Source organism: Nothoprocta perdicaria, unplaced genomic scaffold, assembly GCF_003342845.1.
Source record: "Nothoprocta perdicaria isolate Ctin4 unplaced genomic scaffold, notPer1 scaffold_2, whole genome shotgun sequence".
Classification (NCBI taxonomy): Eukaryota; Metazoa; Chordata; class Aves; order Tinamiformes; family Tinamidae; genus Nothoprocta; species Nothoprocta perdicaria.
This window is the reverse complement of record NW_020455204.1, coordinates 2,432,136-2,454,792: the sequence shown is the minus strand read 5'-3', so window position 1 is coordinate 2,454,792 and position 22,657 is coordinate 2,432,136. Positions and strand designations below refer to the sequence as shown.

General features: G+C 41.2%; 1 protein-coding gene across 4 annotated transcripts in view; it reads left to right on the top strand.

Moving 5' to 3' along the window:
* Positions 1-19,115, top strand: part of DGCR2 (DiGeorge syndrome critical region gene 2) — a 40,404-nt gene extending 21,289 nt beyond the window's left edge. For 2 of the 4 annotated variants that reach the window (XM_026037528.1, XM_026037526.1), the window contains 8 exons: positions 4,422-4,547; positions 5,836-6,046; positions 6,678-6,754; positions 9,254-9,430; positions 11,447-11,650; positions 15,048-15,200; positions 15,870-16,106; positions 16,895-19,115. In XM_026037528.1, coding sequence (XP_025893313.1) covers positions 4,422-4,547; positions 5,836-6,046; positions 6,678-6,754; positions 9,254-9,430; positions 11,447-11,650; positions 15,048-15,200; positions 15,870-16,106; positions 16,895-17,136 — 1,427 coding nt within the window. In that variant the 3' untranslated portion in view covers positions 17,137-19,115. Of the gene's footprint in view, positions 1-4,421; positions 4,548-5,826; positions 6,047-6,677; positions 6,755-9,253; positions 9,431-11,446; positions 11,651-15,047; positions 15,201-15,869; positions 16,107-16,894 lie in introns of all 4 variants that reach the window. The other 2 variants (XM_026037527.1, XM_026037525.1) reach the window with 1 other exon arrangement.
* The last annotated feature ends 3,542 nt before the right edge of the window (positions 19,116-22,657 follow it).

Sequence of the window (22,657 nt, the reverse complement as noted above, 5' to 3'; positions counted from 1 at the left end):
GCTTAGACTTTGTTTGCCTAAAAGAAGGACAAAAAATAGGAGAAGACTATCCATTTTTGGAGGTATATTTAAATGCATTGATATTACAATACTTTTCTTCTGACCATACTTGACAAAAAAGAGAGGAAAAAAAAGGAAAAAAAAAAGGGAAATTTTTAACTAGGCTATTGAAATGTCCTTGGGAACAAAGCAGCTTTCATATGCAAATTTTGAGAATCTGTGTTTCAAGGGAAGCAACTCAGATCTTGGAACAAATAAGGAATCACAAGGCCTTGCTGCACAAACAATTTGATATGGAGGCCGTTTTGAGTGGAGAGACGTGGTAGTATTTCCCCTTTGACAGAGTTGGAAATGCAAAGACTTGAGGTCACATGTTATGCTTTGAATGTTCACTCTGAAGCTTGCAGGAGATGTGACTACTCCGAGTGCTCCATGGTAGCATGTCCTACATAACAGCCTTAGTTCCTGATGAATTCAGTGGCGGGTGCAGCAGCTCAGCTCTTCTGCAGCCAGGCAAGTCTCATAGTACATCTGACCTTAGGAAGTGTTGGACTTACTTGTCTACTAGGGCACAGTAACTCTGGAAACCCCTAGAACCTCTGGAAACTGCCCTAATCCCAGTGTTCCCTCCCATAGGAATCCTGGCCCTATACTGGTCTCCATATCAGCCTAAGGTCCTAGCAGCCATTCTTTTAGCCTAGCTCCTTGGGTAAAAAGCAGACTTGGGGATGTGTGGCAGATGGCAGTTTCACTTCCAGCTCATCCAAACACTGTTTTCCATTCACGTTCCGTGTGTGCTCCTTGCAGTTTTGCTGCCTTTTTCTGGGGCTGGATGCAGGAGGCACTGAGGGCACCAGAAAGGAGCTTTCTGCTCTCCTTGTGTGCTTGGCTTCTGCAAACAAGGCGTAAAGTGTAAAGAAAGCAGCACCGTGACCCTGCGGACACAGGATGCGGAGTGATCTCTATGGATGTTCACAGTGAAGGGCTATGGAGAACTTAACTGAATTCTTTCCAGCCCATGTGGATAATGGGCAAACCTCTCTTTATTTTGGATGACTGCCTTTGTCTCCTCCTTTTTTTCCCCATGTTTTCAAAAGGAACAGTCCAACTATACCCATGGAACAAAAAAATTCTGCTGGATTTCAAAGCTGTGCTTTGCATTTGGAAGCCATGGCACTTGCTGCAGAGCAGTAGTTGATAGTGTGGGCAAAGCTCCTTTCAGTTTCTTTATTTCATTTTTATTCTAAAAATGGTTGAACTGTTGGGATTTAAATCTGAAAAGGTTACCCATATAACTAGAGTAGGAGTTACCCATCATGGTAAACTTTCCTTCCTGAATAAGGATTTTGACGTTTTAAATAACTGAAAATATAATTGTAATCGTAAGTATTGGGCAACTTTATTGATGTGTAGTGATACTACTTGAACTGTACTCGTGTTAGAGTGAATTAGTAACTGTTTATAATCTGCAAGTGATTAGAGGAATACCAGTTCTGATTTCACCCATTTGGAAATGGTGGATGGTCAAGGCTGCCATGCTATGGGGGCGGGCAGGATACAGGGAGTTGTACCGCACAGATCTCTCCTTGAACCTGTTTTTCCACTGCCTCCAACAACTAACAAACAAAATTCTTATCTGGCATAACTGTATTGAGTCAAAGAGGACCTAGAACTACCCTGACTCATAAATATGCTTCTGTTATTGCTTGTGATTGTAATATCTAGATAATGAAGGCTTTGAAAAATGGCTCTTTTTCCCCAAACTGATAGCTTTCAGAATATCGTGTGCACTCCAGCACTGAAATTGTTTGTTTTCCTTTATTGAAATGCTCTGAGGTGGTCAGATACTGAACTTCTGCTCTGGGTTGATATCCTAAAGCTTAATGCTTGACACTAATCATTTCTTAAAGACAAAATACTCTCATAAAGGGATCAAGAACAGCAAAGTATATAGAAAAATCTTCTGCAGCATATTGAAATAGTACAATAGAAAATACTCCGAAGTGCACCTCTGCCACCAGAATCTACAGCTGCTTTTCACTGCAGTCAAGGCTTGTTTAGCTTACTCTTTTTTTGCCCCAGAAAAAAATGTCATCTTTATTTAAGAGAAAATTTAAATCAAATAGAAGCAATTTAGTGTTTGAATGGCTCTGGTCCATGAAGCAAGGCACAACGTGGGGCTTAAGGGATAATTTGATCGAGGTGGCTGCTTTCCCTCCCCAGGTTTCTCGCGTGGCCCCTGCAGGTCTGCTGACCTTGTTATGTTATATAAGCCAGTCTTGTCGAGGGAACAAACGTCCTGCGTCCTGAGTGATGACCGATAACTTGCTTTGATCTGTGCTGTTATATATGAAAGCATCTGGGATAAATTCTGTCAATTTAAGATGTTATCTCAAGTAACCCTTTCTTAACCGTGTGCATCAAAGCCTGGGAACCTTTATTTTGTTCCTGGGGGAGTTAAATTGTTAAGTACTTGTAGGCGTTCTGTTTAGCCTTGGTGGGGCAGCCATATGGTGCTGCATCTGCTCTGCAGACTTCAGCAAGGCCAGTAATTCTTTCCTTACTGGTCCTTTAGTTTTAAAGTTACCATTTAATGCCTTGGGAAAAAATGGATCTTTCCATGCTGAGCTCAGTTCATCTTTGATAAAGTGTCATATGTTAAGTGTTATACTGAACACTGTAACGTAAATGCTGCTACTGAACCTTTAGGATTAACAACAGTCGAGTTCTAAAAGTAAAAATAGATCGGCCTTTTAAAGTAATACGAGCAGCCGGTGATCTTCATTGTCAAATTATTTTGCTATTTTGTGAGCTTTGGACCATGCAGTAACGTCTTTTCCAGACAAACTTTTTGCTTGTGATAAATAGTATATTCTAATACTGTATTACTGTAAGGCCACATGAGTATATTATGAGTAGCCTCTTCTTAATGGGTAATCTCTGCAGACATATAATTCCTGGGGTAATGTGATAATTAAATATCCCCTGCTTATCCCATTAACCCAGGGCAAACTCAGTATGCAAGAGCCAGATGAAGGCAAAACTGCAAAACTGCTCTGCTGTCTGGGCCCCAGCCAGGGCTGTTGGCTCACTGTGAGAAACTGCATTTCAAGGCATGTCCTGTTTGATGGTAGCACTGGGCATCTTTCCTCCCAGGCAAATAAACTGAGCAGCATCCAGTCTGATTTGGAATAACCATAAAATTGCTGGGCACCTCTTGCTTAGTAAGAATAGGCTGAAAGGAGGCGGTTCTATTGGCATAGTTCTGAAGAGAGTTTAAACAGATACTGTTAAACCCGCCGAAAAAGATGATGTAGCTGCACTTTATTTCAGTCCGTGACTGGATTATTTGCTTTAGCTAATCAGCTTTGAGTGCAAATAAGCTGATTTTGAAAATAGAAATGGTCTGCATAGCTCTGCCCTGGTTAAATTGTATTGCTTAAGTAACATCTAGTAGTATTAAATAAAAGACATGTCCAATGCCTGCTGCATTCTTTTTTTTTTTTTTTTTTTACTTTGGAGGGTTAACATTTGATTCTAGATTGATCTTTCTGTGTGTTCATTTTTGGTCTTTCTCAGTGGTTTCTTGCCACTAACACTCCAGCCTTCCTATTTAAAAATGTAAGTTTTTCTGGCTGAAGTCCATCCTGCAGTATTTACACCTGAGCTTATGTGCAGTTATTTATTCCTAGTAGGCATGTGGGATCCCCGATATCTTTTTAGAAGTTATCCTGCACTGTCTTAGTTCTGAGTTCTTGAGTCTAATGGTTTGTCACGTTCACCAGTTTGGGAGACCTAATAGCTGCATCAGGGTAGGTTTTAAAATATGTATATATATATTTTTTTTCCTTCCAGAAATTATAAGCTAATGTTTTCTGTAGTAGCTTTGGAATAATTGGAAAGAGTCGTTCTTCTGGCTGAAGATAGATTTCCTAGTCTCAGTTTTGTCCTAATCTCAGAGCATGTGTTGAAAAATATATTGTCGGAGTTGTCTCGGACACTTGTGTACCCAGCTGAGCAATGAAGCAGCTGGAGAGTGGGTAGCTCTGTAAAGCAGAGCACGTAAAATGCACTGGGAATGGTGCATTTGCTGTAACAACCAAAACAACAGATTTCAAGGTTTATGCACAACTGCAGTTGAAAATCTTGCAAAATATTTACCCTATCTTTCAAGGATCATATAATGGTTCTCTTGTTGGTGGCTCTCTTCAATTGTATGCATTTTTGTTATGTATACTGTACCTTACTATATAAAATGGCCAAGCTGTTGTCAGAGGGATTTATCCTTTTTCTTTTCTTCCATCCTTATTACCTATATTGTTTATCACATCTTTTTCTTGAATTGAAACCCAGGAAAAGCTCAGCACAGTGAAATCTTTCTTTACATCTCTCGCATATTGAATGTTCCTTCCTCCCCCTAGGCTTGACAGGGGACCAGCGAACGTACCACGGGAAGGAGAATGTCGACTCCAGGCACAATCGAGGAAGAGGAGGAGAGACGACCCGCTTTCACACCGTCAACGTGGCGCAGCCCGTCCGATTTAGCAGTAAGCTGCAGACTGAGGAATCACACCCATCTCCTTACTAATTAATTTACTATTTTAAGCTGCTTTTTTTTCCCAAAGAGAAATCAGTAGAATTTTTCACTTGCTATTTAGATTTGTCGTGGATTGCAGTATCTAGCCTGTTCTGGTAATCAGATTGTACAAGACAAAGCAATTCCAAAGTTGATATGGCAATATTTAAAAAGCACTGCAGGCTAACTCATTGAAACTGTATTGTCTTGTCTTAGTCTTGTGAGCAGCAGATCTTAAAAGCTCCCGTTGTTTTTTAAATATAAATGGCGAATGAAGAAATATGCTTAATTAAAAGACTTCAAATTAAATTTGTCTGTCTCTATTTGATGATAGAAACCACTGTTTCTAAGAGAGTCCCTAGTCTTGTGAACAGGGCCTCTTTTGAAGACTTGCCACAAACTTCATGAATTTAGTACCTTTCTTAGGTATTGTGCAAAGTGAATATTGCAAAAGCAGATGCTGAAATCATTTCATGTCGTCTTTAAGTTTCAACAGCCTGTCTCTGTGTTACTGTTACCCATCACCTCCAAGAATGCCAATCATCAGAGCCTGTGGGTCTGTTTCATCCAGAAATGTCTCAAAGCTTTTTGTTGCATATTCCCTTAGCTGAGAGAGAGCAGAGGGCGGTTCATTACATCACCTGCTTCTCCTTCAAATGCTTCTTAACGATCTGCTCTGCAGGGATGTTTTTCAAAGCAACCCTTGTCCCAGAACCCCCATCAAAAACAACCCTTGTCCCAGAACCCCCATCATCTCTGTCTATTGACTGTGAGAACAGAAGGATGCAAAAACTGCTGAGCGTGTTTGTGAAAAAAGTTGAGCTAGCCACCTGGCTGGAAAACATGGCCATTAAACAGCACACCTTCAGTTTTTGCTTCCTACTCTTAGCTGCTTGTTTTGACCTAAATTGATCAAATTAATTGGTTTTATAAAGATGGACAGGGAGGTATTTTCTACAGTAGATAATCAGTCTTAATTAAAGACTTTCAATGCTGTCACAATGCAGTGCAACATTGCTTGGAGTTGCAGCTTCTCAAATGTATTGTACTAACTTTCCTCACCCAAAAGCATAATTAAAGCTGGGATCTGTAATGCATGCACCTCTTACTGGTGATGTAAGGTATATGTAGTGCCTGTCGTGTATCCATATTCAAGTCATTAACCATTAAGGTGACATAAACTGATAAGAAAGCATTCCCTGGAGCGAGGATCCTAATTTGGGGGGAATGGTTTCCCTTTTATTCTTCATGTTTCCTAGGAAAGTGCCCAACAGGCTGGCACCACTACGAGGGCACCGCCAGCTGCTATAGAGTCTATTTAAATGGGGAGAACTACTGGGACGCAGTGCAGACATGTCAGCGGGTGAACGGATCCCTTGCCACCTTCACTGCAGACCAGGAGCTCAGGTTTATCCTGGCACAGGAGTGGGACTTGGAAGAAAAAGCATTTGGAAGGAAGGACCAGCGTAGGTGAGTAGGAAGGAACAGACAGAGATTGTTTATCAGATTGTTTCTATTAAGTGCCAGGAGTTCTGGAAAAGACTGAGATAATGAAATAAAGCCATTCTGAATTGTAGAGAACTATGTCAAATGTAGTTCCTTTATTTGCCCGTGGGGGATGTGTGTGTGTTTGTTGTTTTTCAGTCTTACATGGTGCCACACTGCTGAACCACCAGCAGGGCTTCAGTAATTGTTTATCTCTGTCTCTTAATTTCGATGGTTTAATCCTGAACATTCTGACATTATGTATGTGTGTTTATAAAATATGTGACTATCAGATACCGTTGTGTGGTTTCAGGCTCAAGATATTGAAATGCTTCCTTAACAACAGAACGCGATGCTGCTTATAGGTAGAAATAAAGGACATCCTGGTGCATTGTAGATATGAAAAAGCTTTTGGACCTTCTCCTTTATTACCCAATTGTTGTTTCTCTTTTTATATTGCCAGTGTATAGGCTGAGGTGTTAAGGAAAAGATCAGCAGAGTGTTTTAGAAGTTATAGCTTTACATAAAAATTGTAAGGTTCTATATAATAGATTTTAAATTCTGTTAGTGTATTTTTATCTTGTATTTTTAGAAGCCTTAACTGTTTTTATTTTAGGTTCTGGGTTGGATATCAATATGTCATCACCAATCGAAATCACTCGTTAGAAGGGCACTGGGAAGTGGCTTATAAAGGTAGGCCTGTGAAATTATTCCCTAGTTAAATGGCTCATGACAAATATCTTAACACTTGAATAGTATCTTTTAGAAGAATGTTTTTTTTTTTTTAGTCATGATGCTGCAGTAGAATAGGGGAACTACTTTGTTTTACAGTATTGAAATGGAAGAGTTTAATACTTTATGCACATGCTTCTTTTTCAAGTGTTGGAAATTTCCTACTTGTTCACAGTAAATGGCTTTAGGAACGATGAGTGTTTGCCATTTACTTGAGATTTCCCTTTGATTCAGCTGATAAAAAGCAAACCACTCTGAAGCTTCTCTTTTTATACGGTGAATGTCTGGTTTTACTGCTGATTCCTGATACTAATATTCCTGCAGAATGTGATAGGATATTTGATTGTTCCTTTTTTGTCTTTTTTTGCCTTTTTTGTGTGTGTTTTGGTAGCTTTCAATGCGATTCTTTTTAAAAATCATGGATTTTGACTAATTATGTGGAGACTTTTGACTTGAAAATATTACAATTTATTCAATTTGAATTGAGGTAATTTACTTAAATAGAGGGGGAAAAAAGCCTGCTCCCCAGAAATAACAACATCAAATTGTGTGAAGAACCAAATACAATTTCTTAGGCTTCATTGGTGCAGCTTATTCAGTTGCAGGGTAAGTAGCTCCCTCTGCTGAAAATGCAGATACATTTTTATGCATTTCAAAAAAACATTTCAGTTCAATGACTAGTTTAGCTCAAAATCCTTGTATGAACTCCTGTGTGTCTAAATGCTGTGCCAGTTTAGGATCACAGAAAATGTAAAACAAGGCTTTTCTTTATTGTCACTGTGAATTCCAGGGCAGCATTTGAAAGGTGGTATCAGTTGTCCTCTGTTCATAAAATGCTTGCAGTAATGAGAAATCTGTGAGCAAAACTGTCTATTATGCACAAATGTGTTGTCATGAGCAAGATTTTCCTAAGCAATTAAGTCTTGAAAATACTTCTCTTGCTACGTGAGAGCAGTAAAACCCAGATTAGCTTTTCAAGGACAGCACTGATTTTAATGTGCTGACAAGCACAAAATACTGATTTCTTCTGTCACTGAAGTAGAAAGATTTGACTCTCTACTAGGAGAAAATAGCTGCTTTTTGGGGAGGTAGCAGCATTTTCATTCAGTTCCTTAAGGTAAAGCACATAAGAAACATTTATTTTGACAACATAAGGAAGAGGAGGAAGGAAATAACTTCTAACAAGGTTCATACCTGACCTGGACAAAATTTTCTACAAATAGACTTTGTCTATTAAGTCCAAGAAAAGATACCCTTTAAAAAAGGACCGTTCTGTTCTCTTTGGGAAGTTGACTGCACTGCCACCTGCTGACAGTGTTTACAGCAGTAAAACATGCAGGAGTTATTTAAGTCAGTGTTCAAGCACTTAAGTCTGAAAAGTAGGTGTCTAGCATTATGAAATAGGCTAATTTTTGCAATTGCTATCTCCTGGTATCCCATTATTAATGTCAAGTCCTCAGCAACTTTGAATACCAGCTGATTAACAGTAAAACCAGATTCTGATCAGAAGCATAACTTAAAAAAAAAAAAAAAAAAGTAATGTCTTTGACATCTCTCGCAATATGAGGTATCGGACTGGATGACACTTCTGTATTGTTAAAAAGCACAAATTTTAAACAAGTTGCCAATACGAAAACGAGCATTAATTTTAAAATGGTTGCCCTTCTAATAAGAGAAGACTGGTAGTAAATGTAAGCGTGCAGAGTGGTTGTGTGCAGAAGTGATTTATTCTTTTCGTTTTTGTCTGGTTCTGTGCTCATGAGCTCATCTCTGCCATGAGAAAAATAATGGTATGCTCAGGCCTGACTGTATGGAACCCATCACAATACAAATTTTTGACACCCACATGAGTCGAAAGGACAAGCAGGACCTTCCACCATGAGGGAGCAGCAGTGGCAGTGCAGCCTTGTTCTCAGATCCGAGCTGAAAAGCACTGGTTTCAGACTGGTTAGTACTGCTCTGCACACACAAAGAGCAGCACGAGGCTGCAGGAGTGGCTCTGCAGTCCAGTGCCCAGGCTAGACACACGTGGGCCAAACATCTTTAGCAGCCCTAGCAAGTGCCTGGCACATGAAGCAGGAGATCCCGACGGCCTCTTGCTTTACCAGCATTGGCCAAGCACTCCGCTTGGTCACTGCTCCTTGTTCCTTTGCTACCAAGTCCAAGCTGGGTGTTGGTTGAGGGATCCATAAGAGTTGGCAAGTGAGCCTCATAGGACTCTAGAAAGAACTATTTGTGGAGATATTAAAACATACTCCTACAGTTGCAGGATGACAAAATTGTGCAGTACATTGAAAGCAGTAGCTTTTTCTGTCTGTGACTCATCCCTTCCCCCGGAGGAATGTTGCTAATGGAAGCTAAAGCTAGAGGACAGTAGCCTTGTAGTAGAGTTAGTGCACAGGAAGTAAGTGACATTACAGATGCTTTTAAAACTGCTTATACCAGTGCATCTTGTTTTAGGCTCTTCAGAAGTATTTCTGCCCCCTGACCCTATCTTTGGTACGGCTATGTCTGAAAATGAAAACGTTCTTTGTGCCCAGCTTCAGTGTTTCCATTTTCCTACCCTTCGGCATCATGGTTTACACAGCTGGTATGCTGAGAACTGCTATGAGAAATCCTCATTCCTCTGCAAAAGAAGTAAGTTGGGTTTAGTTCGGTGTGAGTGTTGCCTGTTTAACTATGTGTGTAACACATGTTACTTATCCTTCCTTGCTTGTGCCCAGAGCGTAAAGGAAAAAAATATAGAAGCCGTGTTTGATTTAAATAGCAACACCATATGGTTGGTTGCCAAGCATAGTACAGGTTTTAACAAAACAGCAGCTCTATTTAGTGTTTAAAGAACTTTATCACCCCCAAAATAAGATATTCTTAGAAAAAAGCCCATGGTAAAAACTATTTTAAAATTATTACATTTGATCATTTCTCACATGAAAATGAGGGAACAAATATTTCTGCTTTATATTGAGTACGCCAACTTCTCTTAAGTTCTTTCTAGCCATTAGTTAGAACTCTGGAAAAGAAAAAAATAAGCAGCTGTAGCTTCACAGTTAAAGGAGAAAAATTGTTCTCGTTCTGGGTCCTACTTCTCCTTCAAAATGTTGTATGTCACTCACTACGGGGGAAATGCTCTTTAGCAGTATTTTCAGGTAGTGTGCACGATCTCACTTAGCTGATGCTCCTCTGGAAAAAGGAGAAAAATAAATATATGTGGTGTTGCATTTTTATTCTAGTTCTTAGTGTTTCCAGATTGCTTTATCTTTAAAACAGGAAAAAGACTTACAGAATGGGAAGCGGGGCAGATGCAGCTTCTCTCTGACATTTAAAGATATAAAATTAGGAACAAAGGGTATTACTTTGTCTGTCTTGAGATTTAAACTCCTGGAGGCTTACATTGAAGGCCATGTGTTTAGACAAAACAGGACACTTTTGGTCATCTCCTTAGGACAGCGTTGTAAGGAAGGCAGTGTCTTTGCCAGACCCTTAACCCGAAGGAGAAAATATAAAATGTGTACATTGAGCAGAAGGAAGCTGCATGACGCTAACAAATTGGTGTGAGTTCAGTGCGGAGTCACTAAGATGAAGAGGGCTGGAGCACCTGCCCTGTGAGAGAGGCTGAGGGAGTTGGAGCTTTTCAGTCTGGAAAAGGGAAGGCTTTGAGGGGACCTGTTAGCCACTTGCCAGGAGGTTATCAAGAAGACTGAGTGAGGCTCTTTACAGCACTCAGCTCTTTACACCTCCTGAAGGGCAGAAGGTGAGAAACAACAGACCTAAGTTGAAAGGAGAGAGGCAAATGGATGTCAAAAGAAACTGTTTTACCATTGACCAAGCAGTGAAACAGGTTTCCAAAGAGGTTGTGCACCCTTGGTTCTTGGAGGTTTCCATGACCAAATTAGATAAGGCTCTGAACAGCCTGCTCTGACCTCATGAGGCCTCTTTCCAGCCTGAATGTTCCTATGGCTGTTGTGTATCCTCCCAGCTGGCCTGTTTTTAGGGCAGAGAGGGCAGCCAGCCCTCCATGAGCAGATGTTCCAGGTGAGCTGCAGATCACAAGCCTGTCTCCATTTCCCTGGCTTGATTTTTTTTCGAGTTCTGAGCCTTCCTTTAGGTCTGTGAGGAGGAAAGGATGATGCCCAAGTTTCCTACCTGGGGCAGAGATCCAGATGTAGCTATGGCAGCAGGAAGAGCTACTGCCCACCTTCCCTTCTCAGACATGTCCCCTAAGAAGATCATTAGGGTCTGGTACAGAGAAGAGCCAGCTGTTTTCTGTCCATTTGTCTCCCCCTGCCCAGTCAGAGGAGCTGTAGTAGGCGTGACAGTAAAGCTTATCCTTCTCAGACTACTTAGTTGGCTATGTTAATCTCTATCTTGGAAGGAGTGCCTGAAAGCATTGTCACTTCCAGGAAGGAATGCCTGAAAGCCTTGTCACTTCCACTAAACGCTTACTCTGTCCATTTCAAGTACCAAATCATCCTTGCTTGGCTCCAGACTATGCATTTATCTCCCTCCCTCCCTTGAGATCCCTTCTCAAAGTTGCTTTAATGTAGAAGCATGACACTTAACCAATCTTCTGTCTGTATTTGCAAGCCACTTTACAGATCAAACTGGGTTTCGGTCTGGTAGACACGTAGGTGCTGATGTGCATTTCTCTTCTAGGCCAGACCTGCGTTGATATCAAAGACAACATTGTTGATGAAGGCTACTATTTCACTCCGAAAGGGGACGACCCCTGCTTGAGCTGCACGTGTCACAACGGGGAACCCGAGATGTGTGTGGCCGCTTTGTGTGAGCGGCCCCAGGGCTGTCAGCAGTATCGCAAAGACCCAAAGGAGTGCTGCAAATTTACGTGCTTAGACCCAGGTAAGACAAGTGCTACAGTTTTGTCAAGGGAAGCGAGTTTAGCACTCAACTTGGTTGTCTTGGGGTATAACTTTGGGAAGATCTTTTAATTCCTAGACATTGTTGGTCACAAGCCCTGTGTGGGGGGGAAAAAAAGCTCAACTCACAAGAAATAAAACACTTCAGACTGTTGCTAGGAATAGTCATCTTTAAGACTACTTATATAAAAGAGGCAGTAGCTTATCCTCTGTATGGAGGCTGACAGTAGTGTGGATTTTTCATAGAGCAACTGGCTCACTTGCTTTGTCATGCTTAATTGTCATGGAAATAAAATATTTTTGCTTGAGCATTACTAAGAAGTACCTTTTTGGGGGACATGAGTTTTTCTTTATGTCTGAGTGTCTTTGCAAGGATCTCAGGGTAGTACATTTTATAAATTGTTACTATAACTCTCTATAATAGGGGTGTGTGACCTTGCTCTTTGGATTTAGCATCTCAGTCTAACTTCTTGTTTTGGATCAATAACATTTATGTTGATTCTTCCCTGTTCTGTTTGTCAGTTGCTATTTGGAGAGGTCAATATTTGACTTTTATTTCTCTGTAAAAAGACTGGCAAAAAAGAAATGCTATATAGTATTGGGAATTTCCTGGTACTTCAAAATAATCTTTTTAAAAGCACCTAAGAAGCTGTTTTCATAAGGAAACCATCATTTAGAACTGCTTACAATATGGGAACCGTGGAAGGTCACTTTTATTTCTGTTCCAAAAAGAGGGTGCTTCAAACTTGCAGCCCTTCTCGTCCATGTTTTAACTACATGTGTTAATGATTAAAGACCACTAGCTGCTCCTAGCTCTGTCATTCTCATTCATTCTGAAGGTTGTGCTTTGCACATTTTTGTAGCTATTGTTGCAAGCTAGTTGAGAGAATAGTGGGGCAAAGGAGTTTTCTTTCCGCTCAGCAGAGTTTATCAGTAGAGATAAAACTTTGTGTTCACTTAGTTTTTTAATCTTCTGAAACAATGTCAGCAAAGCATCAGCCAACAGACAGGATAAGATGACCCAGGATAACCCCGTGCAGTGTTCTTTAATCCTTGCTTATGCTGTGGGTCTTAACTATTTCATGAATACTGATTTGAAGAGTATATTTTAGCACAGTCTTTCCAATCCCTAAGCTGCTCTTTCTATCCTGATACTAAATGACTGTTTTATGCTTTTTTTTCTGATCTGTTCTGATTTTTCTTATTAACAACTTTGAGAGAAGAAGCTTCAAGCAGTTGGCAAACCTCCGTTGTCATATAGTCAGTTCAATTGGTGATAAATAGTGAAATTTTTAAATGAACCATTTCAGTGAATTTATAAGTATCCGGAAGGGTTGTTTATAAATGACTATTCCAGCTGACAAAAAATGAATTACTTTCTTTAATCAGCACGTATTTGTCCAATTCTTATGTATATCTTCCCTAAACTGTTGCAAAGGAAAGAAAATTGTTTACTAATCAACAGTAAGTGAATTAATCGCCTAAGGAGAGACTGGGGAAAATAAATCCTTCTCTTGGGTTTGTAGGTAATCAGCTTTTGCTGTGCGAGTGGGTGAGCAGCAATTATAATTGAATATAGAATATTACTCAAGGACTTGGTAGTAGGGTGGTTTCTCAGTGGTAGGAGTAAGCTTAGTAATCATAGCTATACTGTCCTGAAAGACTTATTTTAATCTAACTGAAGATGAATAATACAGGAAAGGAAAATCTTTCATGCATAGTGCTGAAACCAAGGTAATCTGCCTTTTGCCTCTCCATAGCTGTGGTAGAAATGATTTTCTCCTCCATGGCACTTGTTCGGGCAGATCTCACTCTCATTTCTGAAAATAAAATGAAGTATTTTCAGGAAGCAGGCAGTGCAGGGGGTTCTCTAGTGACTGAGGTGGTGAAGTTGCAAGGTATTACTGTTACCTTGAGTGTAAAACAGGCGTTCTGAAACAATCTATATTTATTTAGCTTGGAAGCCTCTGCAATGAAGATTTATCATGTTATGTTGTTTTGTTGTTCTGTTTTTTAATCTAAAACTTTTTTTGGGAAACAGTTTATCTAACCAAACAAATGAACTGTTAGGATCTGGGCTGACAACAGGGTGATAGAGGCCAACAGGTCCACAAAGTGTTGGGGAATTGCAGTTTACCTGGTTTAAAGAGAATATGTGCAAAGGCAGCAAGAGGCCAGGTTTCTGTTCAAAAGACTGTATCATTCTTAACTGTGTGCATTTGACTTTTATTAATAAATCATTTTGTTTAAGGCAGTTTACTGGAGCTGCTTGGTGGTGATTACAAAGCCAGCATTGCTCTTACGTGTGCTGGGTTGGTGGGTTACTATATGACTGCATCAGTTGAAGCTTGCCAATAAAAGTTACTAAAAGACTTGCCAGCATAGAGGTGTTTGTCTAATCTGGCTGCATTTGAGAGGTTATTACATTAGTTCTGTGTGTAGTACATAATTGCTTTACCTGTTGCCAAGAATGTGTTATGTAATAAATACCAGCTGCTAGCCATGTATCTCTAACCATGCATAAATCGGGTGGGTTTCTATTTTTAGCAGCTGTAGGAAGCTGGTATTTACAGCTTGTGCGCTGCTCTCAGCTTGCTTTTGTAAAGGGATATTTTGATGCAGCTTTTGGTGCTGCTTGCTAGAGTAAAGGGAAAGCTCTCCCGTGGCCACGGTGGACATGGGAAAGGAGAGGGATTGGGATCCATCCTGGAAGCCTATGCCCTGGCAGTGGTTCAGGAGCTGCTGCTGCTGCTTGTGTGACTGTGGTGATGTAGTTCAGCTGCCTCGTCCCTTCCTGACCCACACCTAGCCTGGCTTTTTTTTAAGACAAAACAGTCATTTTTTATTACCTTTTGTGCAGAGTATTTGTGTGTGTGCTACTTGAGCAGATCAAGTGTTACTGGTTGAATTGCAATTAATAAATACCTTTCATGTCTGGCATTGATGGAATTGCTAATGTGACAGCAGCAGCTTTCCAAATGTTAGATCTGATAGCTATAGAGGAGAGCTGCAAATCCTAACCTCTTTGATCTGCTTCATGTTCAGCCACTTGTTTGCAGTAGGGTTCTAGGAAAATAATTTAATTCCTCTTTACCTTAATCTCCTCATTCCCTGAAGGATCATCACGCTGATCACCCTTTTAAGGCATCTTAGTTCCTAATATTTTAATGTATTGCCAATTTGGAAACAACAAACGGAATTAGGATGACTATGGCTTGATGATAATGAGAATGTTTAGAGATATCTTTAGTCAGTTGAAATAGTTCAGATGTCCGAAGTCATCTTAACCCTACCTTTATTTCCCTGGCGCTGGCAGAAAAACATGAAGAAAAACCCGTCCTGAACAGTAGTAACAGGCATTTTAATCTTTCTTGTAACAGATGGCAACAGTTTGTTTGACTCGATGGCCAGTGGAATGCGCCTGATAGTGAGCTGCATTTCCTCCTTTCTCATCCTCTCTCTGCTGCTCTTCATGGTCCACCGGCTGCGCCAGAGGCGGAGGGAGCGCATAGAGTCCTTGATAGGAGCAAATTGTAAGTAGTCTGTGTCTGTAACGAGTCTTGGTATTAGCTGTGTGTGAATTTGCTTCAGGATGAAGAAAGTGCAAGGAGTGTATAAGTTATTACCAAGTCTGTGCAGAGAGCATCTCTGGCAGTTTGGTTGTAAATGTTATTAAGAGCTGTGTCAAATGTAGCTCTGTGGTGGCTGTCCGATCTGGTCATGATGTGGTTCTCTGAACACTTATCTTGCTCTCTGAACACTTATGCTTATTGTTGATGGGTTGATGTGTAGAAAGTTGAGAAATGTCGTGGTCTTGTGTGACTGCCCATGCCTGAATCTGTACGTCTTGATATGCTCTTCAAACTTCAACTCCTTTTTTAGCCGCCACTGGGAAGAGTTTGTTGCTTGTATGCAGTCCAAAGGTAGAATGTCTTCAGTGTATGGACATTGTACGTGATCTGAAGAGCTTAGATTCAAAGTTAGATGTGATGCAGGACCAGTGTTGGGCACTGTTGTGTAACTACAATGAGTTGACTTGAACGGGTTATGCAGGCTTCCTGAGTGCTGCCTTTTTTAGGTCGTCATGAGATGTGAGTTCTTGGAGTGTGAAAGTGGAGAAAAGTGTCAAGATCTGCCTTAGCTCAAGGAAGAAAATACGGGATCAAGTTTTTTATTTCTCCTTTTCCTTACTCCTGAAATAGTGCACCATTTTAACTTGGGCCGCAGGATGCCTGGCTTTGATTATGGTCCAGATGGTTTTGGAACCGGCCTTACTCCGCTGCACCTTTCAGATGACGGCGAAGGCGGGGCGTTCCATTTCCACGATCCGCCTCCGCCTTACACCGCGTACAAGTATCCAGATATTCAGCATCCAGATGACCCGCCACCTCCTTATGAGGCTTCTGTCAATCCAGACAGTATCATTTGTTCTACTCCAGGTATACAGGCAGTCATTTCTCTCTTCTTGCTGTTTTCCAGTTTGATTTGAGGGTAGATAATTTGTTCTGAGTTGTGATTATACGTGCTTTAGTGACTAGGGTGGGAAAACATATTCCACAATACAGTCTGTAATTGCTGTGGTGGACAAGTCTTAAATCTTAAGACGGATCATCAGGTTTATTTTCTTTTGATAAAGATTCTTTTGGATGGTCTAAGTTGAAAGAGGAACCTATAATTCAAGCACTATAACTCTTAGATTTACCTGTTTTGAAGTATTAACTTGCATGAGTTATCTGGTTTCTGCTATGCTGGTACCTTGTTTGTCCTTTTGGAGACAGGTTTTTAGAGTAGAACACGCCTAAGCGCAGGAGTTTTCAAAGAAAAAATATCCAGCTGCTTCTCTATTCCTCTCCCCCATCACAAAAATTGGCCAAAAATACATTTTTTAATGATTCACCCCATACTCTTCAGTTTTGCAGCTGCAGCATTAACATACTGTAATAATCATGCCAGTTTGGGTGGTTTTAAAGCAGTGCATCTCACAAGATAAGCAAGACTGATTAGTGCAAGTATCCTATTTATATATCAAAATTCTCTCTGCTACACATTTTTCTCTTTTGCAATGTCATCTCTGTATACAGTAATACAAAAATAGGAAAAATCCAGGACTTCCAGAATTACAGATAGTAAATCTACTTCGGAATGTAAAAAAAAAAAAAAAAAAAAAAANAAAAAAAAAAAAAAAAGCACTTCATGCTCTGATTCTGCTTGTTTTCCTCCTTTGCAGATGGAGTTCTTCCTCAGACAGTGCAGAGCAATCCTCCATCCCTAGGAAACTGTGATGTATCCCCACAGCTCACAGAGGAATCGCTTCCTCCCTCAGTTGGTCCTTCTCCAGTAGAGCTGGAAGACTCTGCTGACAGCAGCACCTTTCTTGTCCCCCCTGATACTCCTCTAGGTGAAAACACACCGGCAGAAACTCTTACGGGCAGCCGTCACAGCCACTGTTCTCTCAATACCATTGTATAAAGGAATAAAAAGCTGACTGCTGGTCAGGAATAGTTTTAGCAACTGTTTGCACAGACAAACACTAATCCATGGTTTGAACTTCGGAAGGAATCTCCACTTTGGTTTTGGACACTGCTTTTATGTTCTAGTTTAGGATTGTGCCTCTCGTTTTTTGGCTGTCGTTATTCATTAACTAATTGATTTGTCGTGTAAATATGGATTGTATAAACTGCTCTTTTTTTTCTTTTTTTCTTTTTTTTTCCATTGGCAATGGGAAAGAGAGCAGAGAATTCCTTTGACTTCTAAGGAGAGGAAGAATATGGGTAGTTTTTTCCTAACCTGAGAGGAAACAAAAATCTACATCAGAAAGGAGCTGCTTGGATTTGGCTGGATACCACTGGACCCAGGGAACAGACAACGGAAAAGGAGGGTGGGGACAGTCACTGTTTAATCATTTGCTTTCTCTCTTGCTTGCGTGCTACACTTGGGAAAAGCTGAACCACGAGGGAAGAGGCTGGTGCCTGTGTTGTGAATGGGGAACACTGAGAGCTCAAGCACGTGCCACCAAATAAGAGCTGCAGAGGGTAGAAGAGCTGTGGGTGTTGAGTGGTCCCGCTGCCTCAGAGCACCCCAGGGACTGGAGGATAAGTGATGCACGCACTGCGTGAGTTTGTCTTCTCGTGGAAGCGGGTGCTAAGAAAACCAGGATTTGCAGTTATCTGTTATTGGTTGCTACAAAATCTTGTATTGTCAGGTGAACTTCTGGCCCCATAAAGAAAAGTGAGGCTGTGTAATGTGTATGTCCCTTCAGTAGGATGCTCATATGTGTTGGGTAGTGTTGTAGGGAAGAGACAGACAGGACTGTGTTAGCTTTCCAGCTGACACAATCCAGCTTCACTGTAGTAAGCCCCTGCTTGTTAAAATCCCATTGGGAAGATAGAGGGGTTTTTCTTTATGGTTTAAGTCCTTTACAGTGAACAGTTGCCCAAGACTGGCCTGGATAAAGAGACCATTTCCTTGCTTTACTTAGTGCATGCTATTTTTAGCATGCCTGTTCCTTCCTCTCCATTTCACTTCTTTACAGTTCTTGCACATGACGTTTAAAACCAGCGATGAACGTGTGCTATTCATAATGGTCAATTCTGATTGGACTCAGGTTCCGTATTCTAATGTCATAAATTGTCAACCCTATTCTAGAAATTCTTCCCAGTCCCTTCTTCTCTTCCTCCTGCTGAACAAACATTTATCCAGGCCCAATGATGGGTTAGAATGAGGTCAGTACACTTAAATCAGTGAAGTGGTTTCTTTCACTGTGATTGCCATCTTAAATTTTCCCCTCAAATTGAGCTCTTTGAACTAGCCACGTTAATTTATATATAACAAAATGAGTTTCATTTACTCCCTTAGTAAACCCACAGTCAAGCACTGTTGGCTTTGCTAATGACTGCAGAGTAATCTTTACAAGTGATGTTAATTTTAAGTGGGATTAGAGAATACAAATATTGCCCTCCCCCTGCTCCCTCCCGTCCTCCTCTTGCCTCTGGCTTTCCCTGACTTACTGTAGCAGTCAGCAGATGAGATAAAATATAAGGATTAAAAGGAATTTGTAAAGAGTGCCCCTTGTGAGTGTTCTCCTATTACCTTATGAAAGGTACACAGGCCTAGAGGGACAGGAAGAAAACACAGCAAGGGGGTGTGTATGTGAATTATTTTTCTAGTACTGATGAGAAATCATACTTGTATGACAAGTCCTAACCCACTTTTGTGGTTTCCCAGTGCAGCTGACTTGTTTTCCCCGTCGAATATGCTGCTACTTTCTATCCTGTGTCTCGCCTATAGGCTTGTGCTGTACGTGGGGATCGGTCTTGACAGTTCAACTCCTTTTGCTCAGAAAACTGTGACTTTGGTTATTGAGCTCCTATCCAGTGTCTTGGCACTCAGACACGTGCCAGCAGTCCTGAAGCCGCGGGCGAGTGTGGATCCCAGTTTGGGGGCTCTTCCGCCGCGGCGCCTTCCCGTCCGCTCGGCCGCCTGGCTCCCATGGGAATGACGCAGACCGAGGAGCCCCTCTCCGCCCCGTGGATCTGTTGCCGTCTCCTCCTCTTGAGTTCAAGTCCTGGTCTGATGAAGTGGATGGATAGCAGTAGTGAGAACCATGCATACAAATCGAGCATTTCTGAAGTCTGAAAATAAAGCGGGTTTTGTGCATTTTTGAGCACATTCATACGTTTTATACATTGTATGTACTGATTTTTCTTTTAGTTTTTATAGGTACGAATGTGTGTGTGCGTGTGTGTGTTTCTGGGTGGTGATATATATAAATATATATATACTGTAGATGGTACCCTTTGTGCTGCGTCCAGCTAGGTGAAGCCAAGCACTGGGTTATATAAAACTAGGCTCTTAGAGTTAATACTTCTCTCAAGCTGGCTGCACTCTGTTGTAGGACAGGATGTGATAGTGTACACTTGAGTAGGATGCAAAGTCTACGCTACTACGGTCCATTCCTGAAAAATATTTTGTTAGCAGTGCAAAATCTAGAAAACTTCTAATTCTTTTAAAGCCAGAAGGAATATTCATTCTTTGTAGTATCCTAGCGCAATAACAAGAAGCCTCTTGGCTTGGTTTAGTCTCTAAAGCTGTGTTTTGTGGTTAAGGTGAACAGATACCTTACCTCACCCATCTCATCAGACTGCAGGAATCTGTTCGATTTTTTTTTTATTATTTTCAGTTATGTGGTGAATTTTTTTGAAAATAAGCTCTTACAATTTGCAGCTTCATGATGGCTCTTGGTTGTAGTTATTTCAAATGGAGGCTTCTCTGTAGAAGTCTTGGTGTAATATGTTTTTCGTAGCTTCTGAGCCTTTCCCAGTTCAGTGTTGGCTCAGAGGCTGGTGATTTTTTCCCTATCCTTCATCTTGGCTAAACAAGGGAGGTTTTGCCTTGAACAGAGCAGCTCGCTGAGTGCAGCCATCCTTTACCTCTGAGCTTTTAATTTGGCAATAAAACTGTCATTTTCCCACCATTACCTTTTTAACATAGATTTTTTTCCACGCAGAGGATACTCTTTTAGAGCAAGAGCCTTTGTTTCAGAAAATGTCACAACTGCTACGACTTCAGGACAAACTGGGGAAGAGGTATTTTTCTCGAGAGCAGTTGACTTCTCAGCAAGACTTCGTAGCCCTTGGCAAGGCAACTGAGTTGTGATTGTGAACACCAGCTACAGAGGTTTGCTTGCCCGAGGAAGACCTTTCCATTTTCCTTGTCATTATATTGATGGGATTTTTGGAGCTGTATTTAGTGCATTGATTTCTTACCCCGTCCCCCAACACCGTTTGCTTCCCTGGATGTTTTTCTCAAATCCTGGTGCATCTCAAGTCTTCCTCCCACACAGTGGAGGAGATCCCATCTCCTAAGCATTCCTAGCAGCCCAAATGAGCCAAGTGCACATTTCCCTTCAGATATTCTCAACTGCAATTACTTGTATAAGGTTTTAAATCTGCTCTGTGCAGGGCTAGTGCATTCCATTGTGGCCTCCATCAAAACTCTCCCCCAAGTCCCTTTCCTCTCTACGTCCTGTGGTGCCATATTGAGATGTCTGCTGTTCCTTCCAGAACAGTTCTGGGTATTCACTGCTATCAGTGCTCGCAGTGATACATGGACACAGTCTCACAGCAGCCTCTAATTTCCTTTTTTTTTATTAGATGAGTTATAAAATATCGTAATGTTAGGCAGTGGGTTTAATTCTATGCTAGAAGGTCAAAATTGTCATTCAGATGTACAAAGAACATGTCTGCATAATAATGTTCAGTCTAGTCTATTTTTGAGCCTCAGACTATTCCTCTTTCCATTCAAGACAGGACACTGATCTAGAAGAAAAATGGATTAGATATTTTTTCCTGAAGGTTTAGTCTTGTGCTCTCTGCTCAGACAGGATTCCTAGTGAAGTCATTGGGTTCTCTGTCTGAGAGAAGATCACAGGATTGCCTTGTCAAACGTCTTTGAAGTTTTACTTGGGAAGAAAATGTTTTTGTGACCAGTAATTGCTCCTCTTTCCCTGTCTAATATTAAGTGAATCTGAAGGTGTTTTTAAAATGTTTTTCATCTTTTAGATGTGGATTTTCAGTGGCAAAGCACTGAAGTTTTAATGTCATCTCATGCGATTTGTAGCTTGTGTTTCTTCTTTTTTTTCAACTTCAGAGAATTCTTATTTTATCATCCGCTAAGAAACATGAAGTGTATCCAGAAATTTCCTTTCAGATTTCCCAATTTGCAAGTTGGGAGCTGGAATCTCCAACTGGAGCAGATCGATACAGAGGAGGCAAGTCAAAGCTTCCAAACGGAGTATGCGCCTCTTATAAAACAGAGGCATTCAGCAGTCAAGATCTGCTTCCTCCAGCATTATTCTGCCTCGCCTGCCTGCAGAATACCTACATATACGTGCATATGAACACGTATGTACAATACGGTACAACATAGCTTTAATCTCCCAGTATTGTGCACCTTGAAAGCTGCGCGGGGCGGAGATGCCGCCCGTGCCGGGCGCAGGGCCCTGCCGCTCCGTAACCTGAATGTCCGACTTGCCTTTGCCTGGGGGCTGCGAGAGAGAATGAGACCTTCTGAATGAGACCTTCTGCTTTTGACCTTCTCCTGGAAAGTGATTTTAGCCAGCGCTGCATTTGCAGGCTTCTCCCGTGTAGTTGGTTTGTGACTGCAGTTAACTGTGGCAGTGTATAAAAGATTTTGATATTCTGTGAAATACCATGTAGAATTTAAATTTGATACTATAATAACTCAGTCCCTGTGACATTGGTTTTTGTTTTAACTTCTTTCCTTGGGGTTGACACTAATCTATTTTTTTTCTCCTCAAGATGCTGTGAGAAACATTTCATCCAAATGCCAAATAAATTGTGTTCTGTAAGAGAAATGGCCTGCTCTAATGTCTGGTTTTTAATGCTTTTTTTTTTCTTTCTTAATAGATGTGGTTCGTCAGTGTGCAAGAAGTCCTGTTGTATCAGGCTTCTAAACTGTGATCTTCCAGAAAGATCAAGAGATGCGTTTAAGCTCAGACAGGGAGGCTGCAGAAGTCCCTTCAGCAGTGGAATTTAAGTATGTTCCTGTTGTTTGAAGATTGTACTTTGGTATAAAACCAAGACTACCAAGTCCAGGCAGACGGATTTTCTGGCTGGCACAGTCTGTCCTGCAGGAGGTGGGCAGTAGATGGCGTTCCTGCTCATCCCGGGATTGAGCTGGTCTTACATTACAGGCTGTTTCAGTCTCCCTCTGGAGATGTGGGGAAAAGAGGAGCGGGCCTGTGTGCAGCTGGGCAGCCAGGTGTGCAGCCTCAGAGTCCCCATTTGCCCGTGACAAGGTGGTAGCTGGTGCTGTTTGTCATGGCAAGGTGGTACCTGGTGCTGCTCATCATGAAAGGACCTGCAGCTCTAAAGTATTTAAAGCTGGTTGGGGAACAGTGGGGAACTTTATTTAACTATTTAAACTATTGTGCTGATTAATAGGGTGAGCTTATGTATGCATCTCTCAG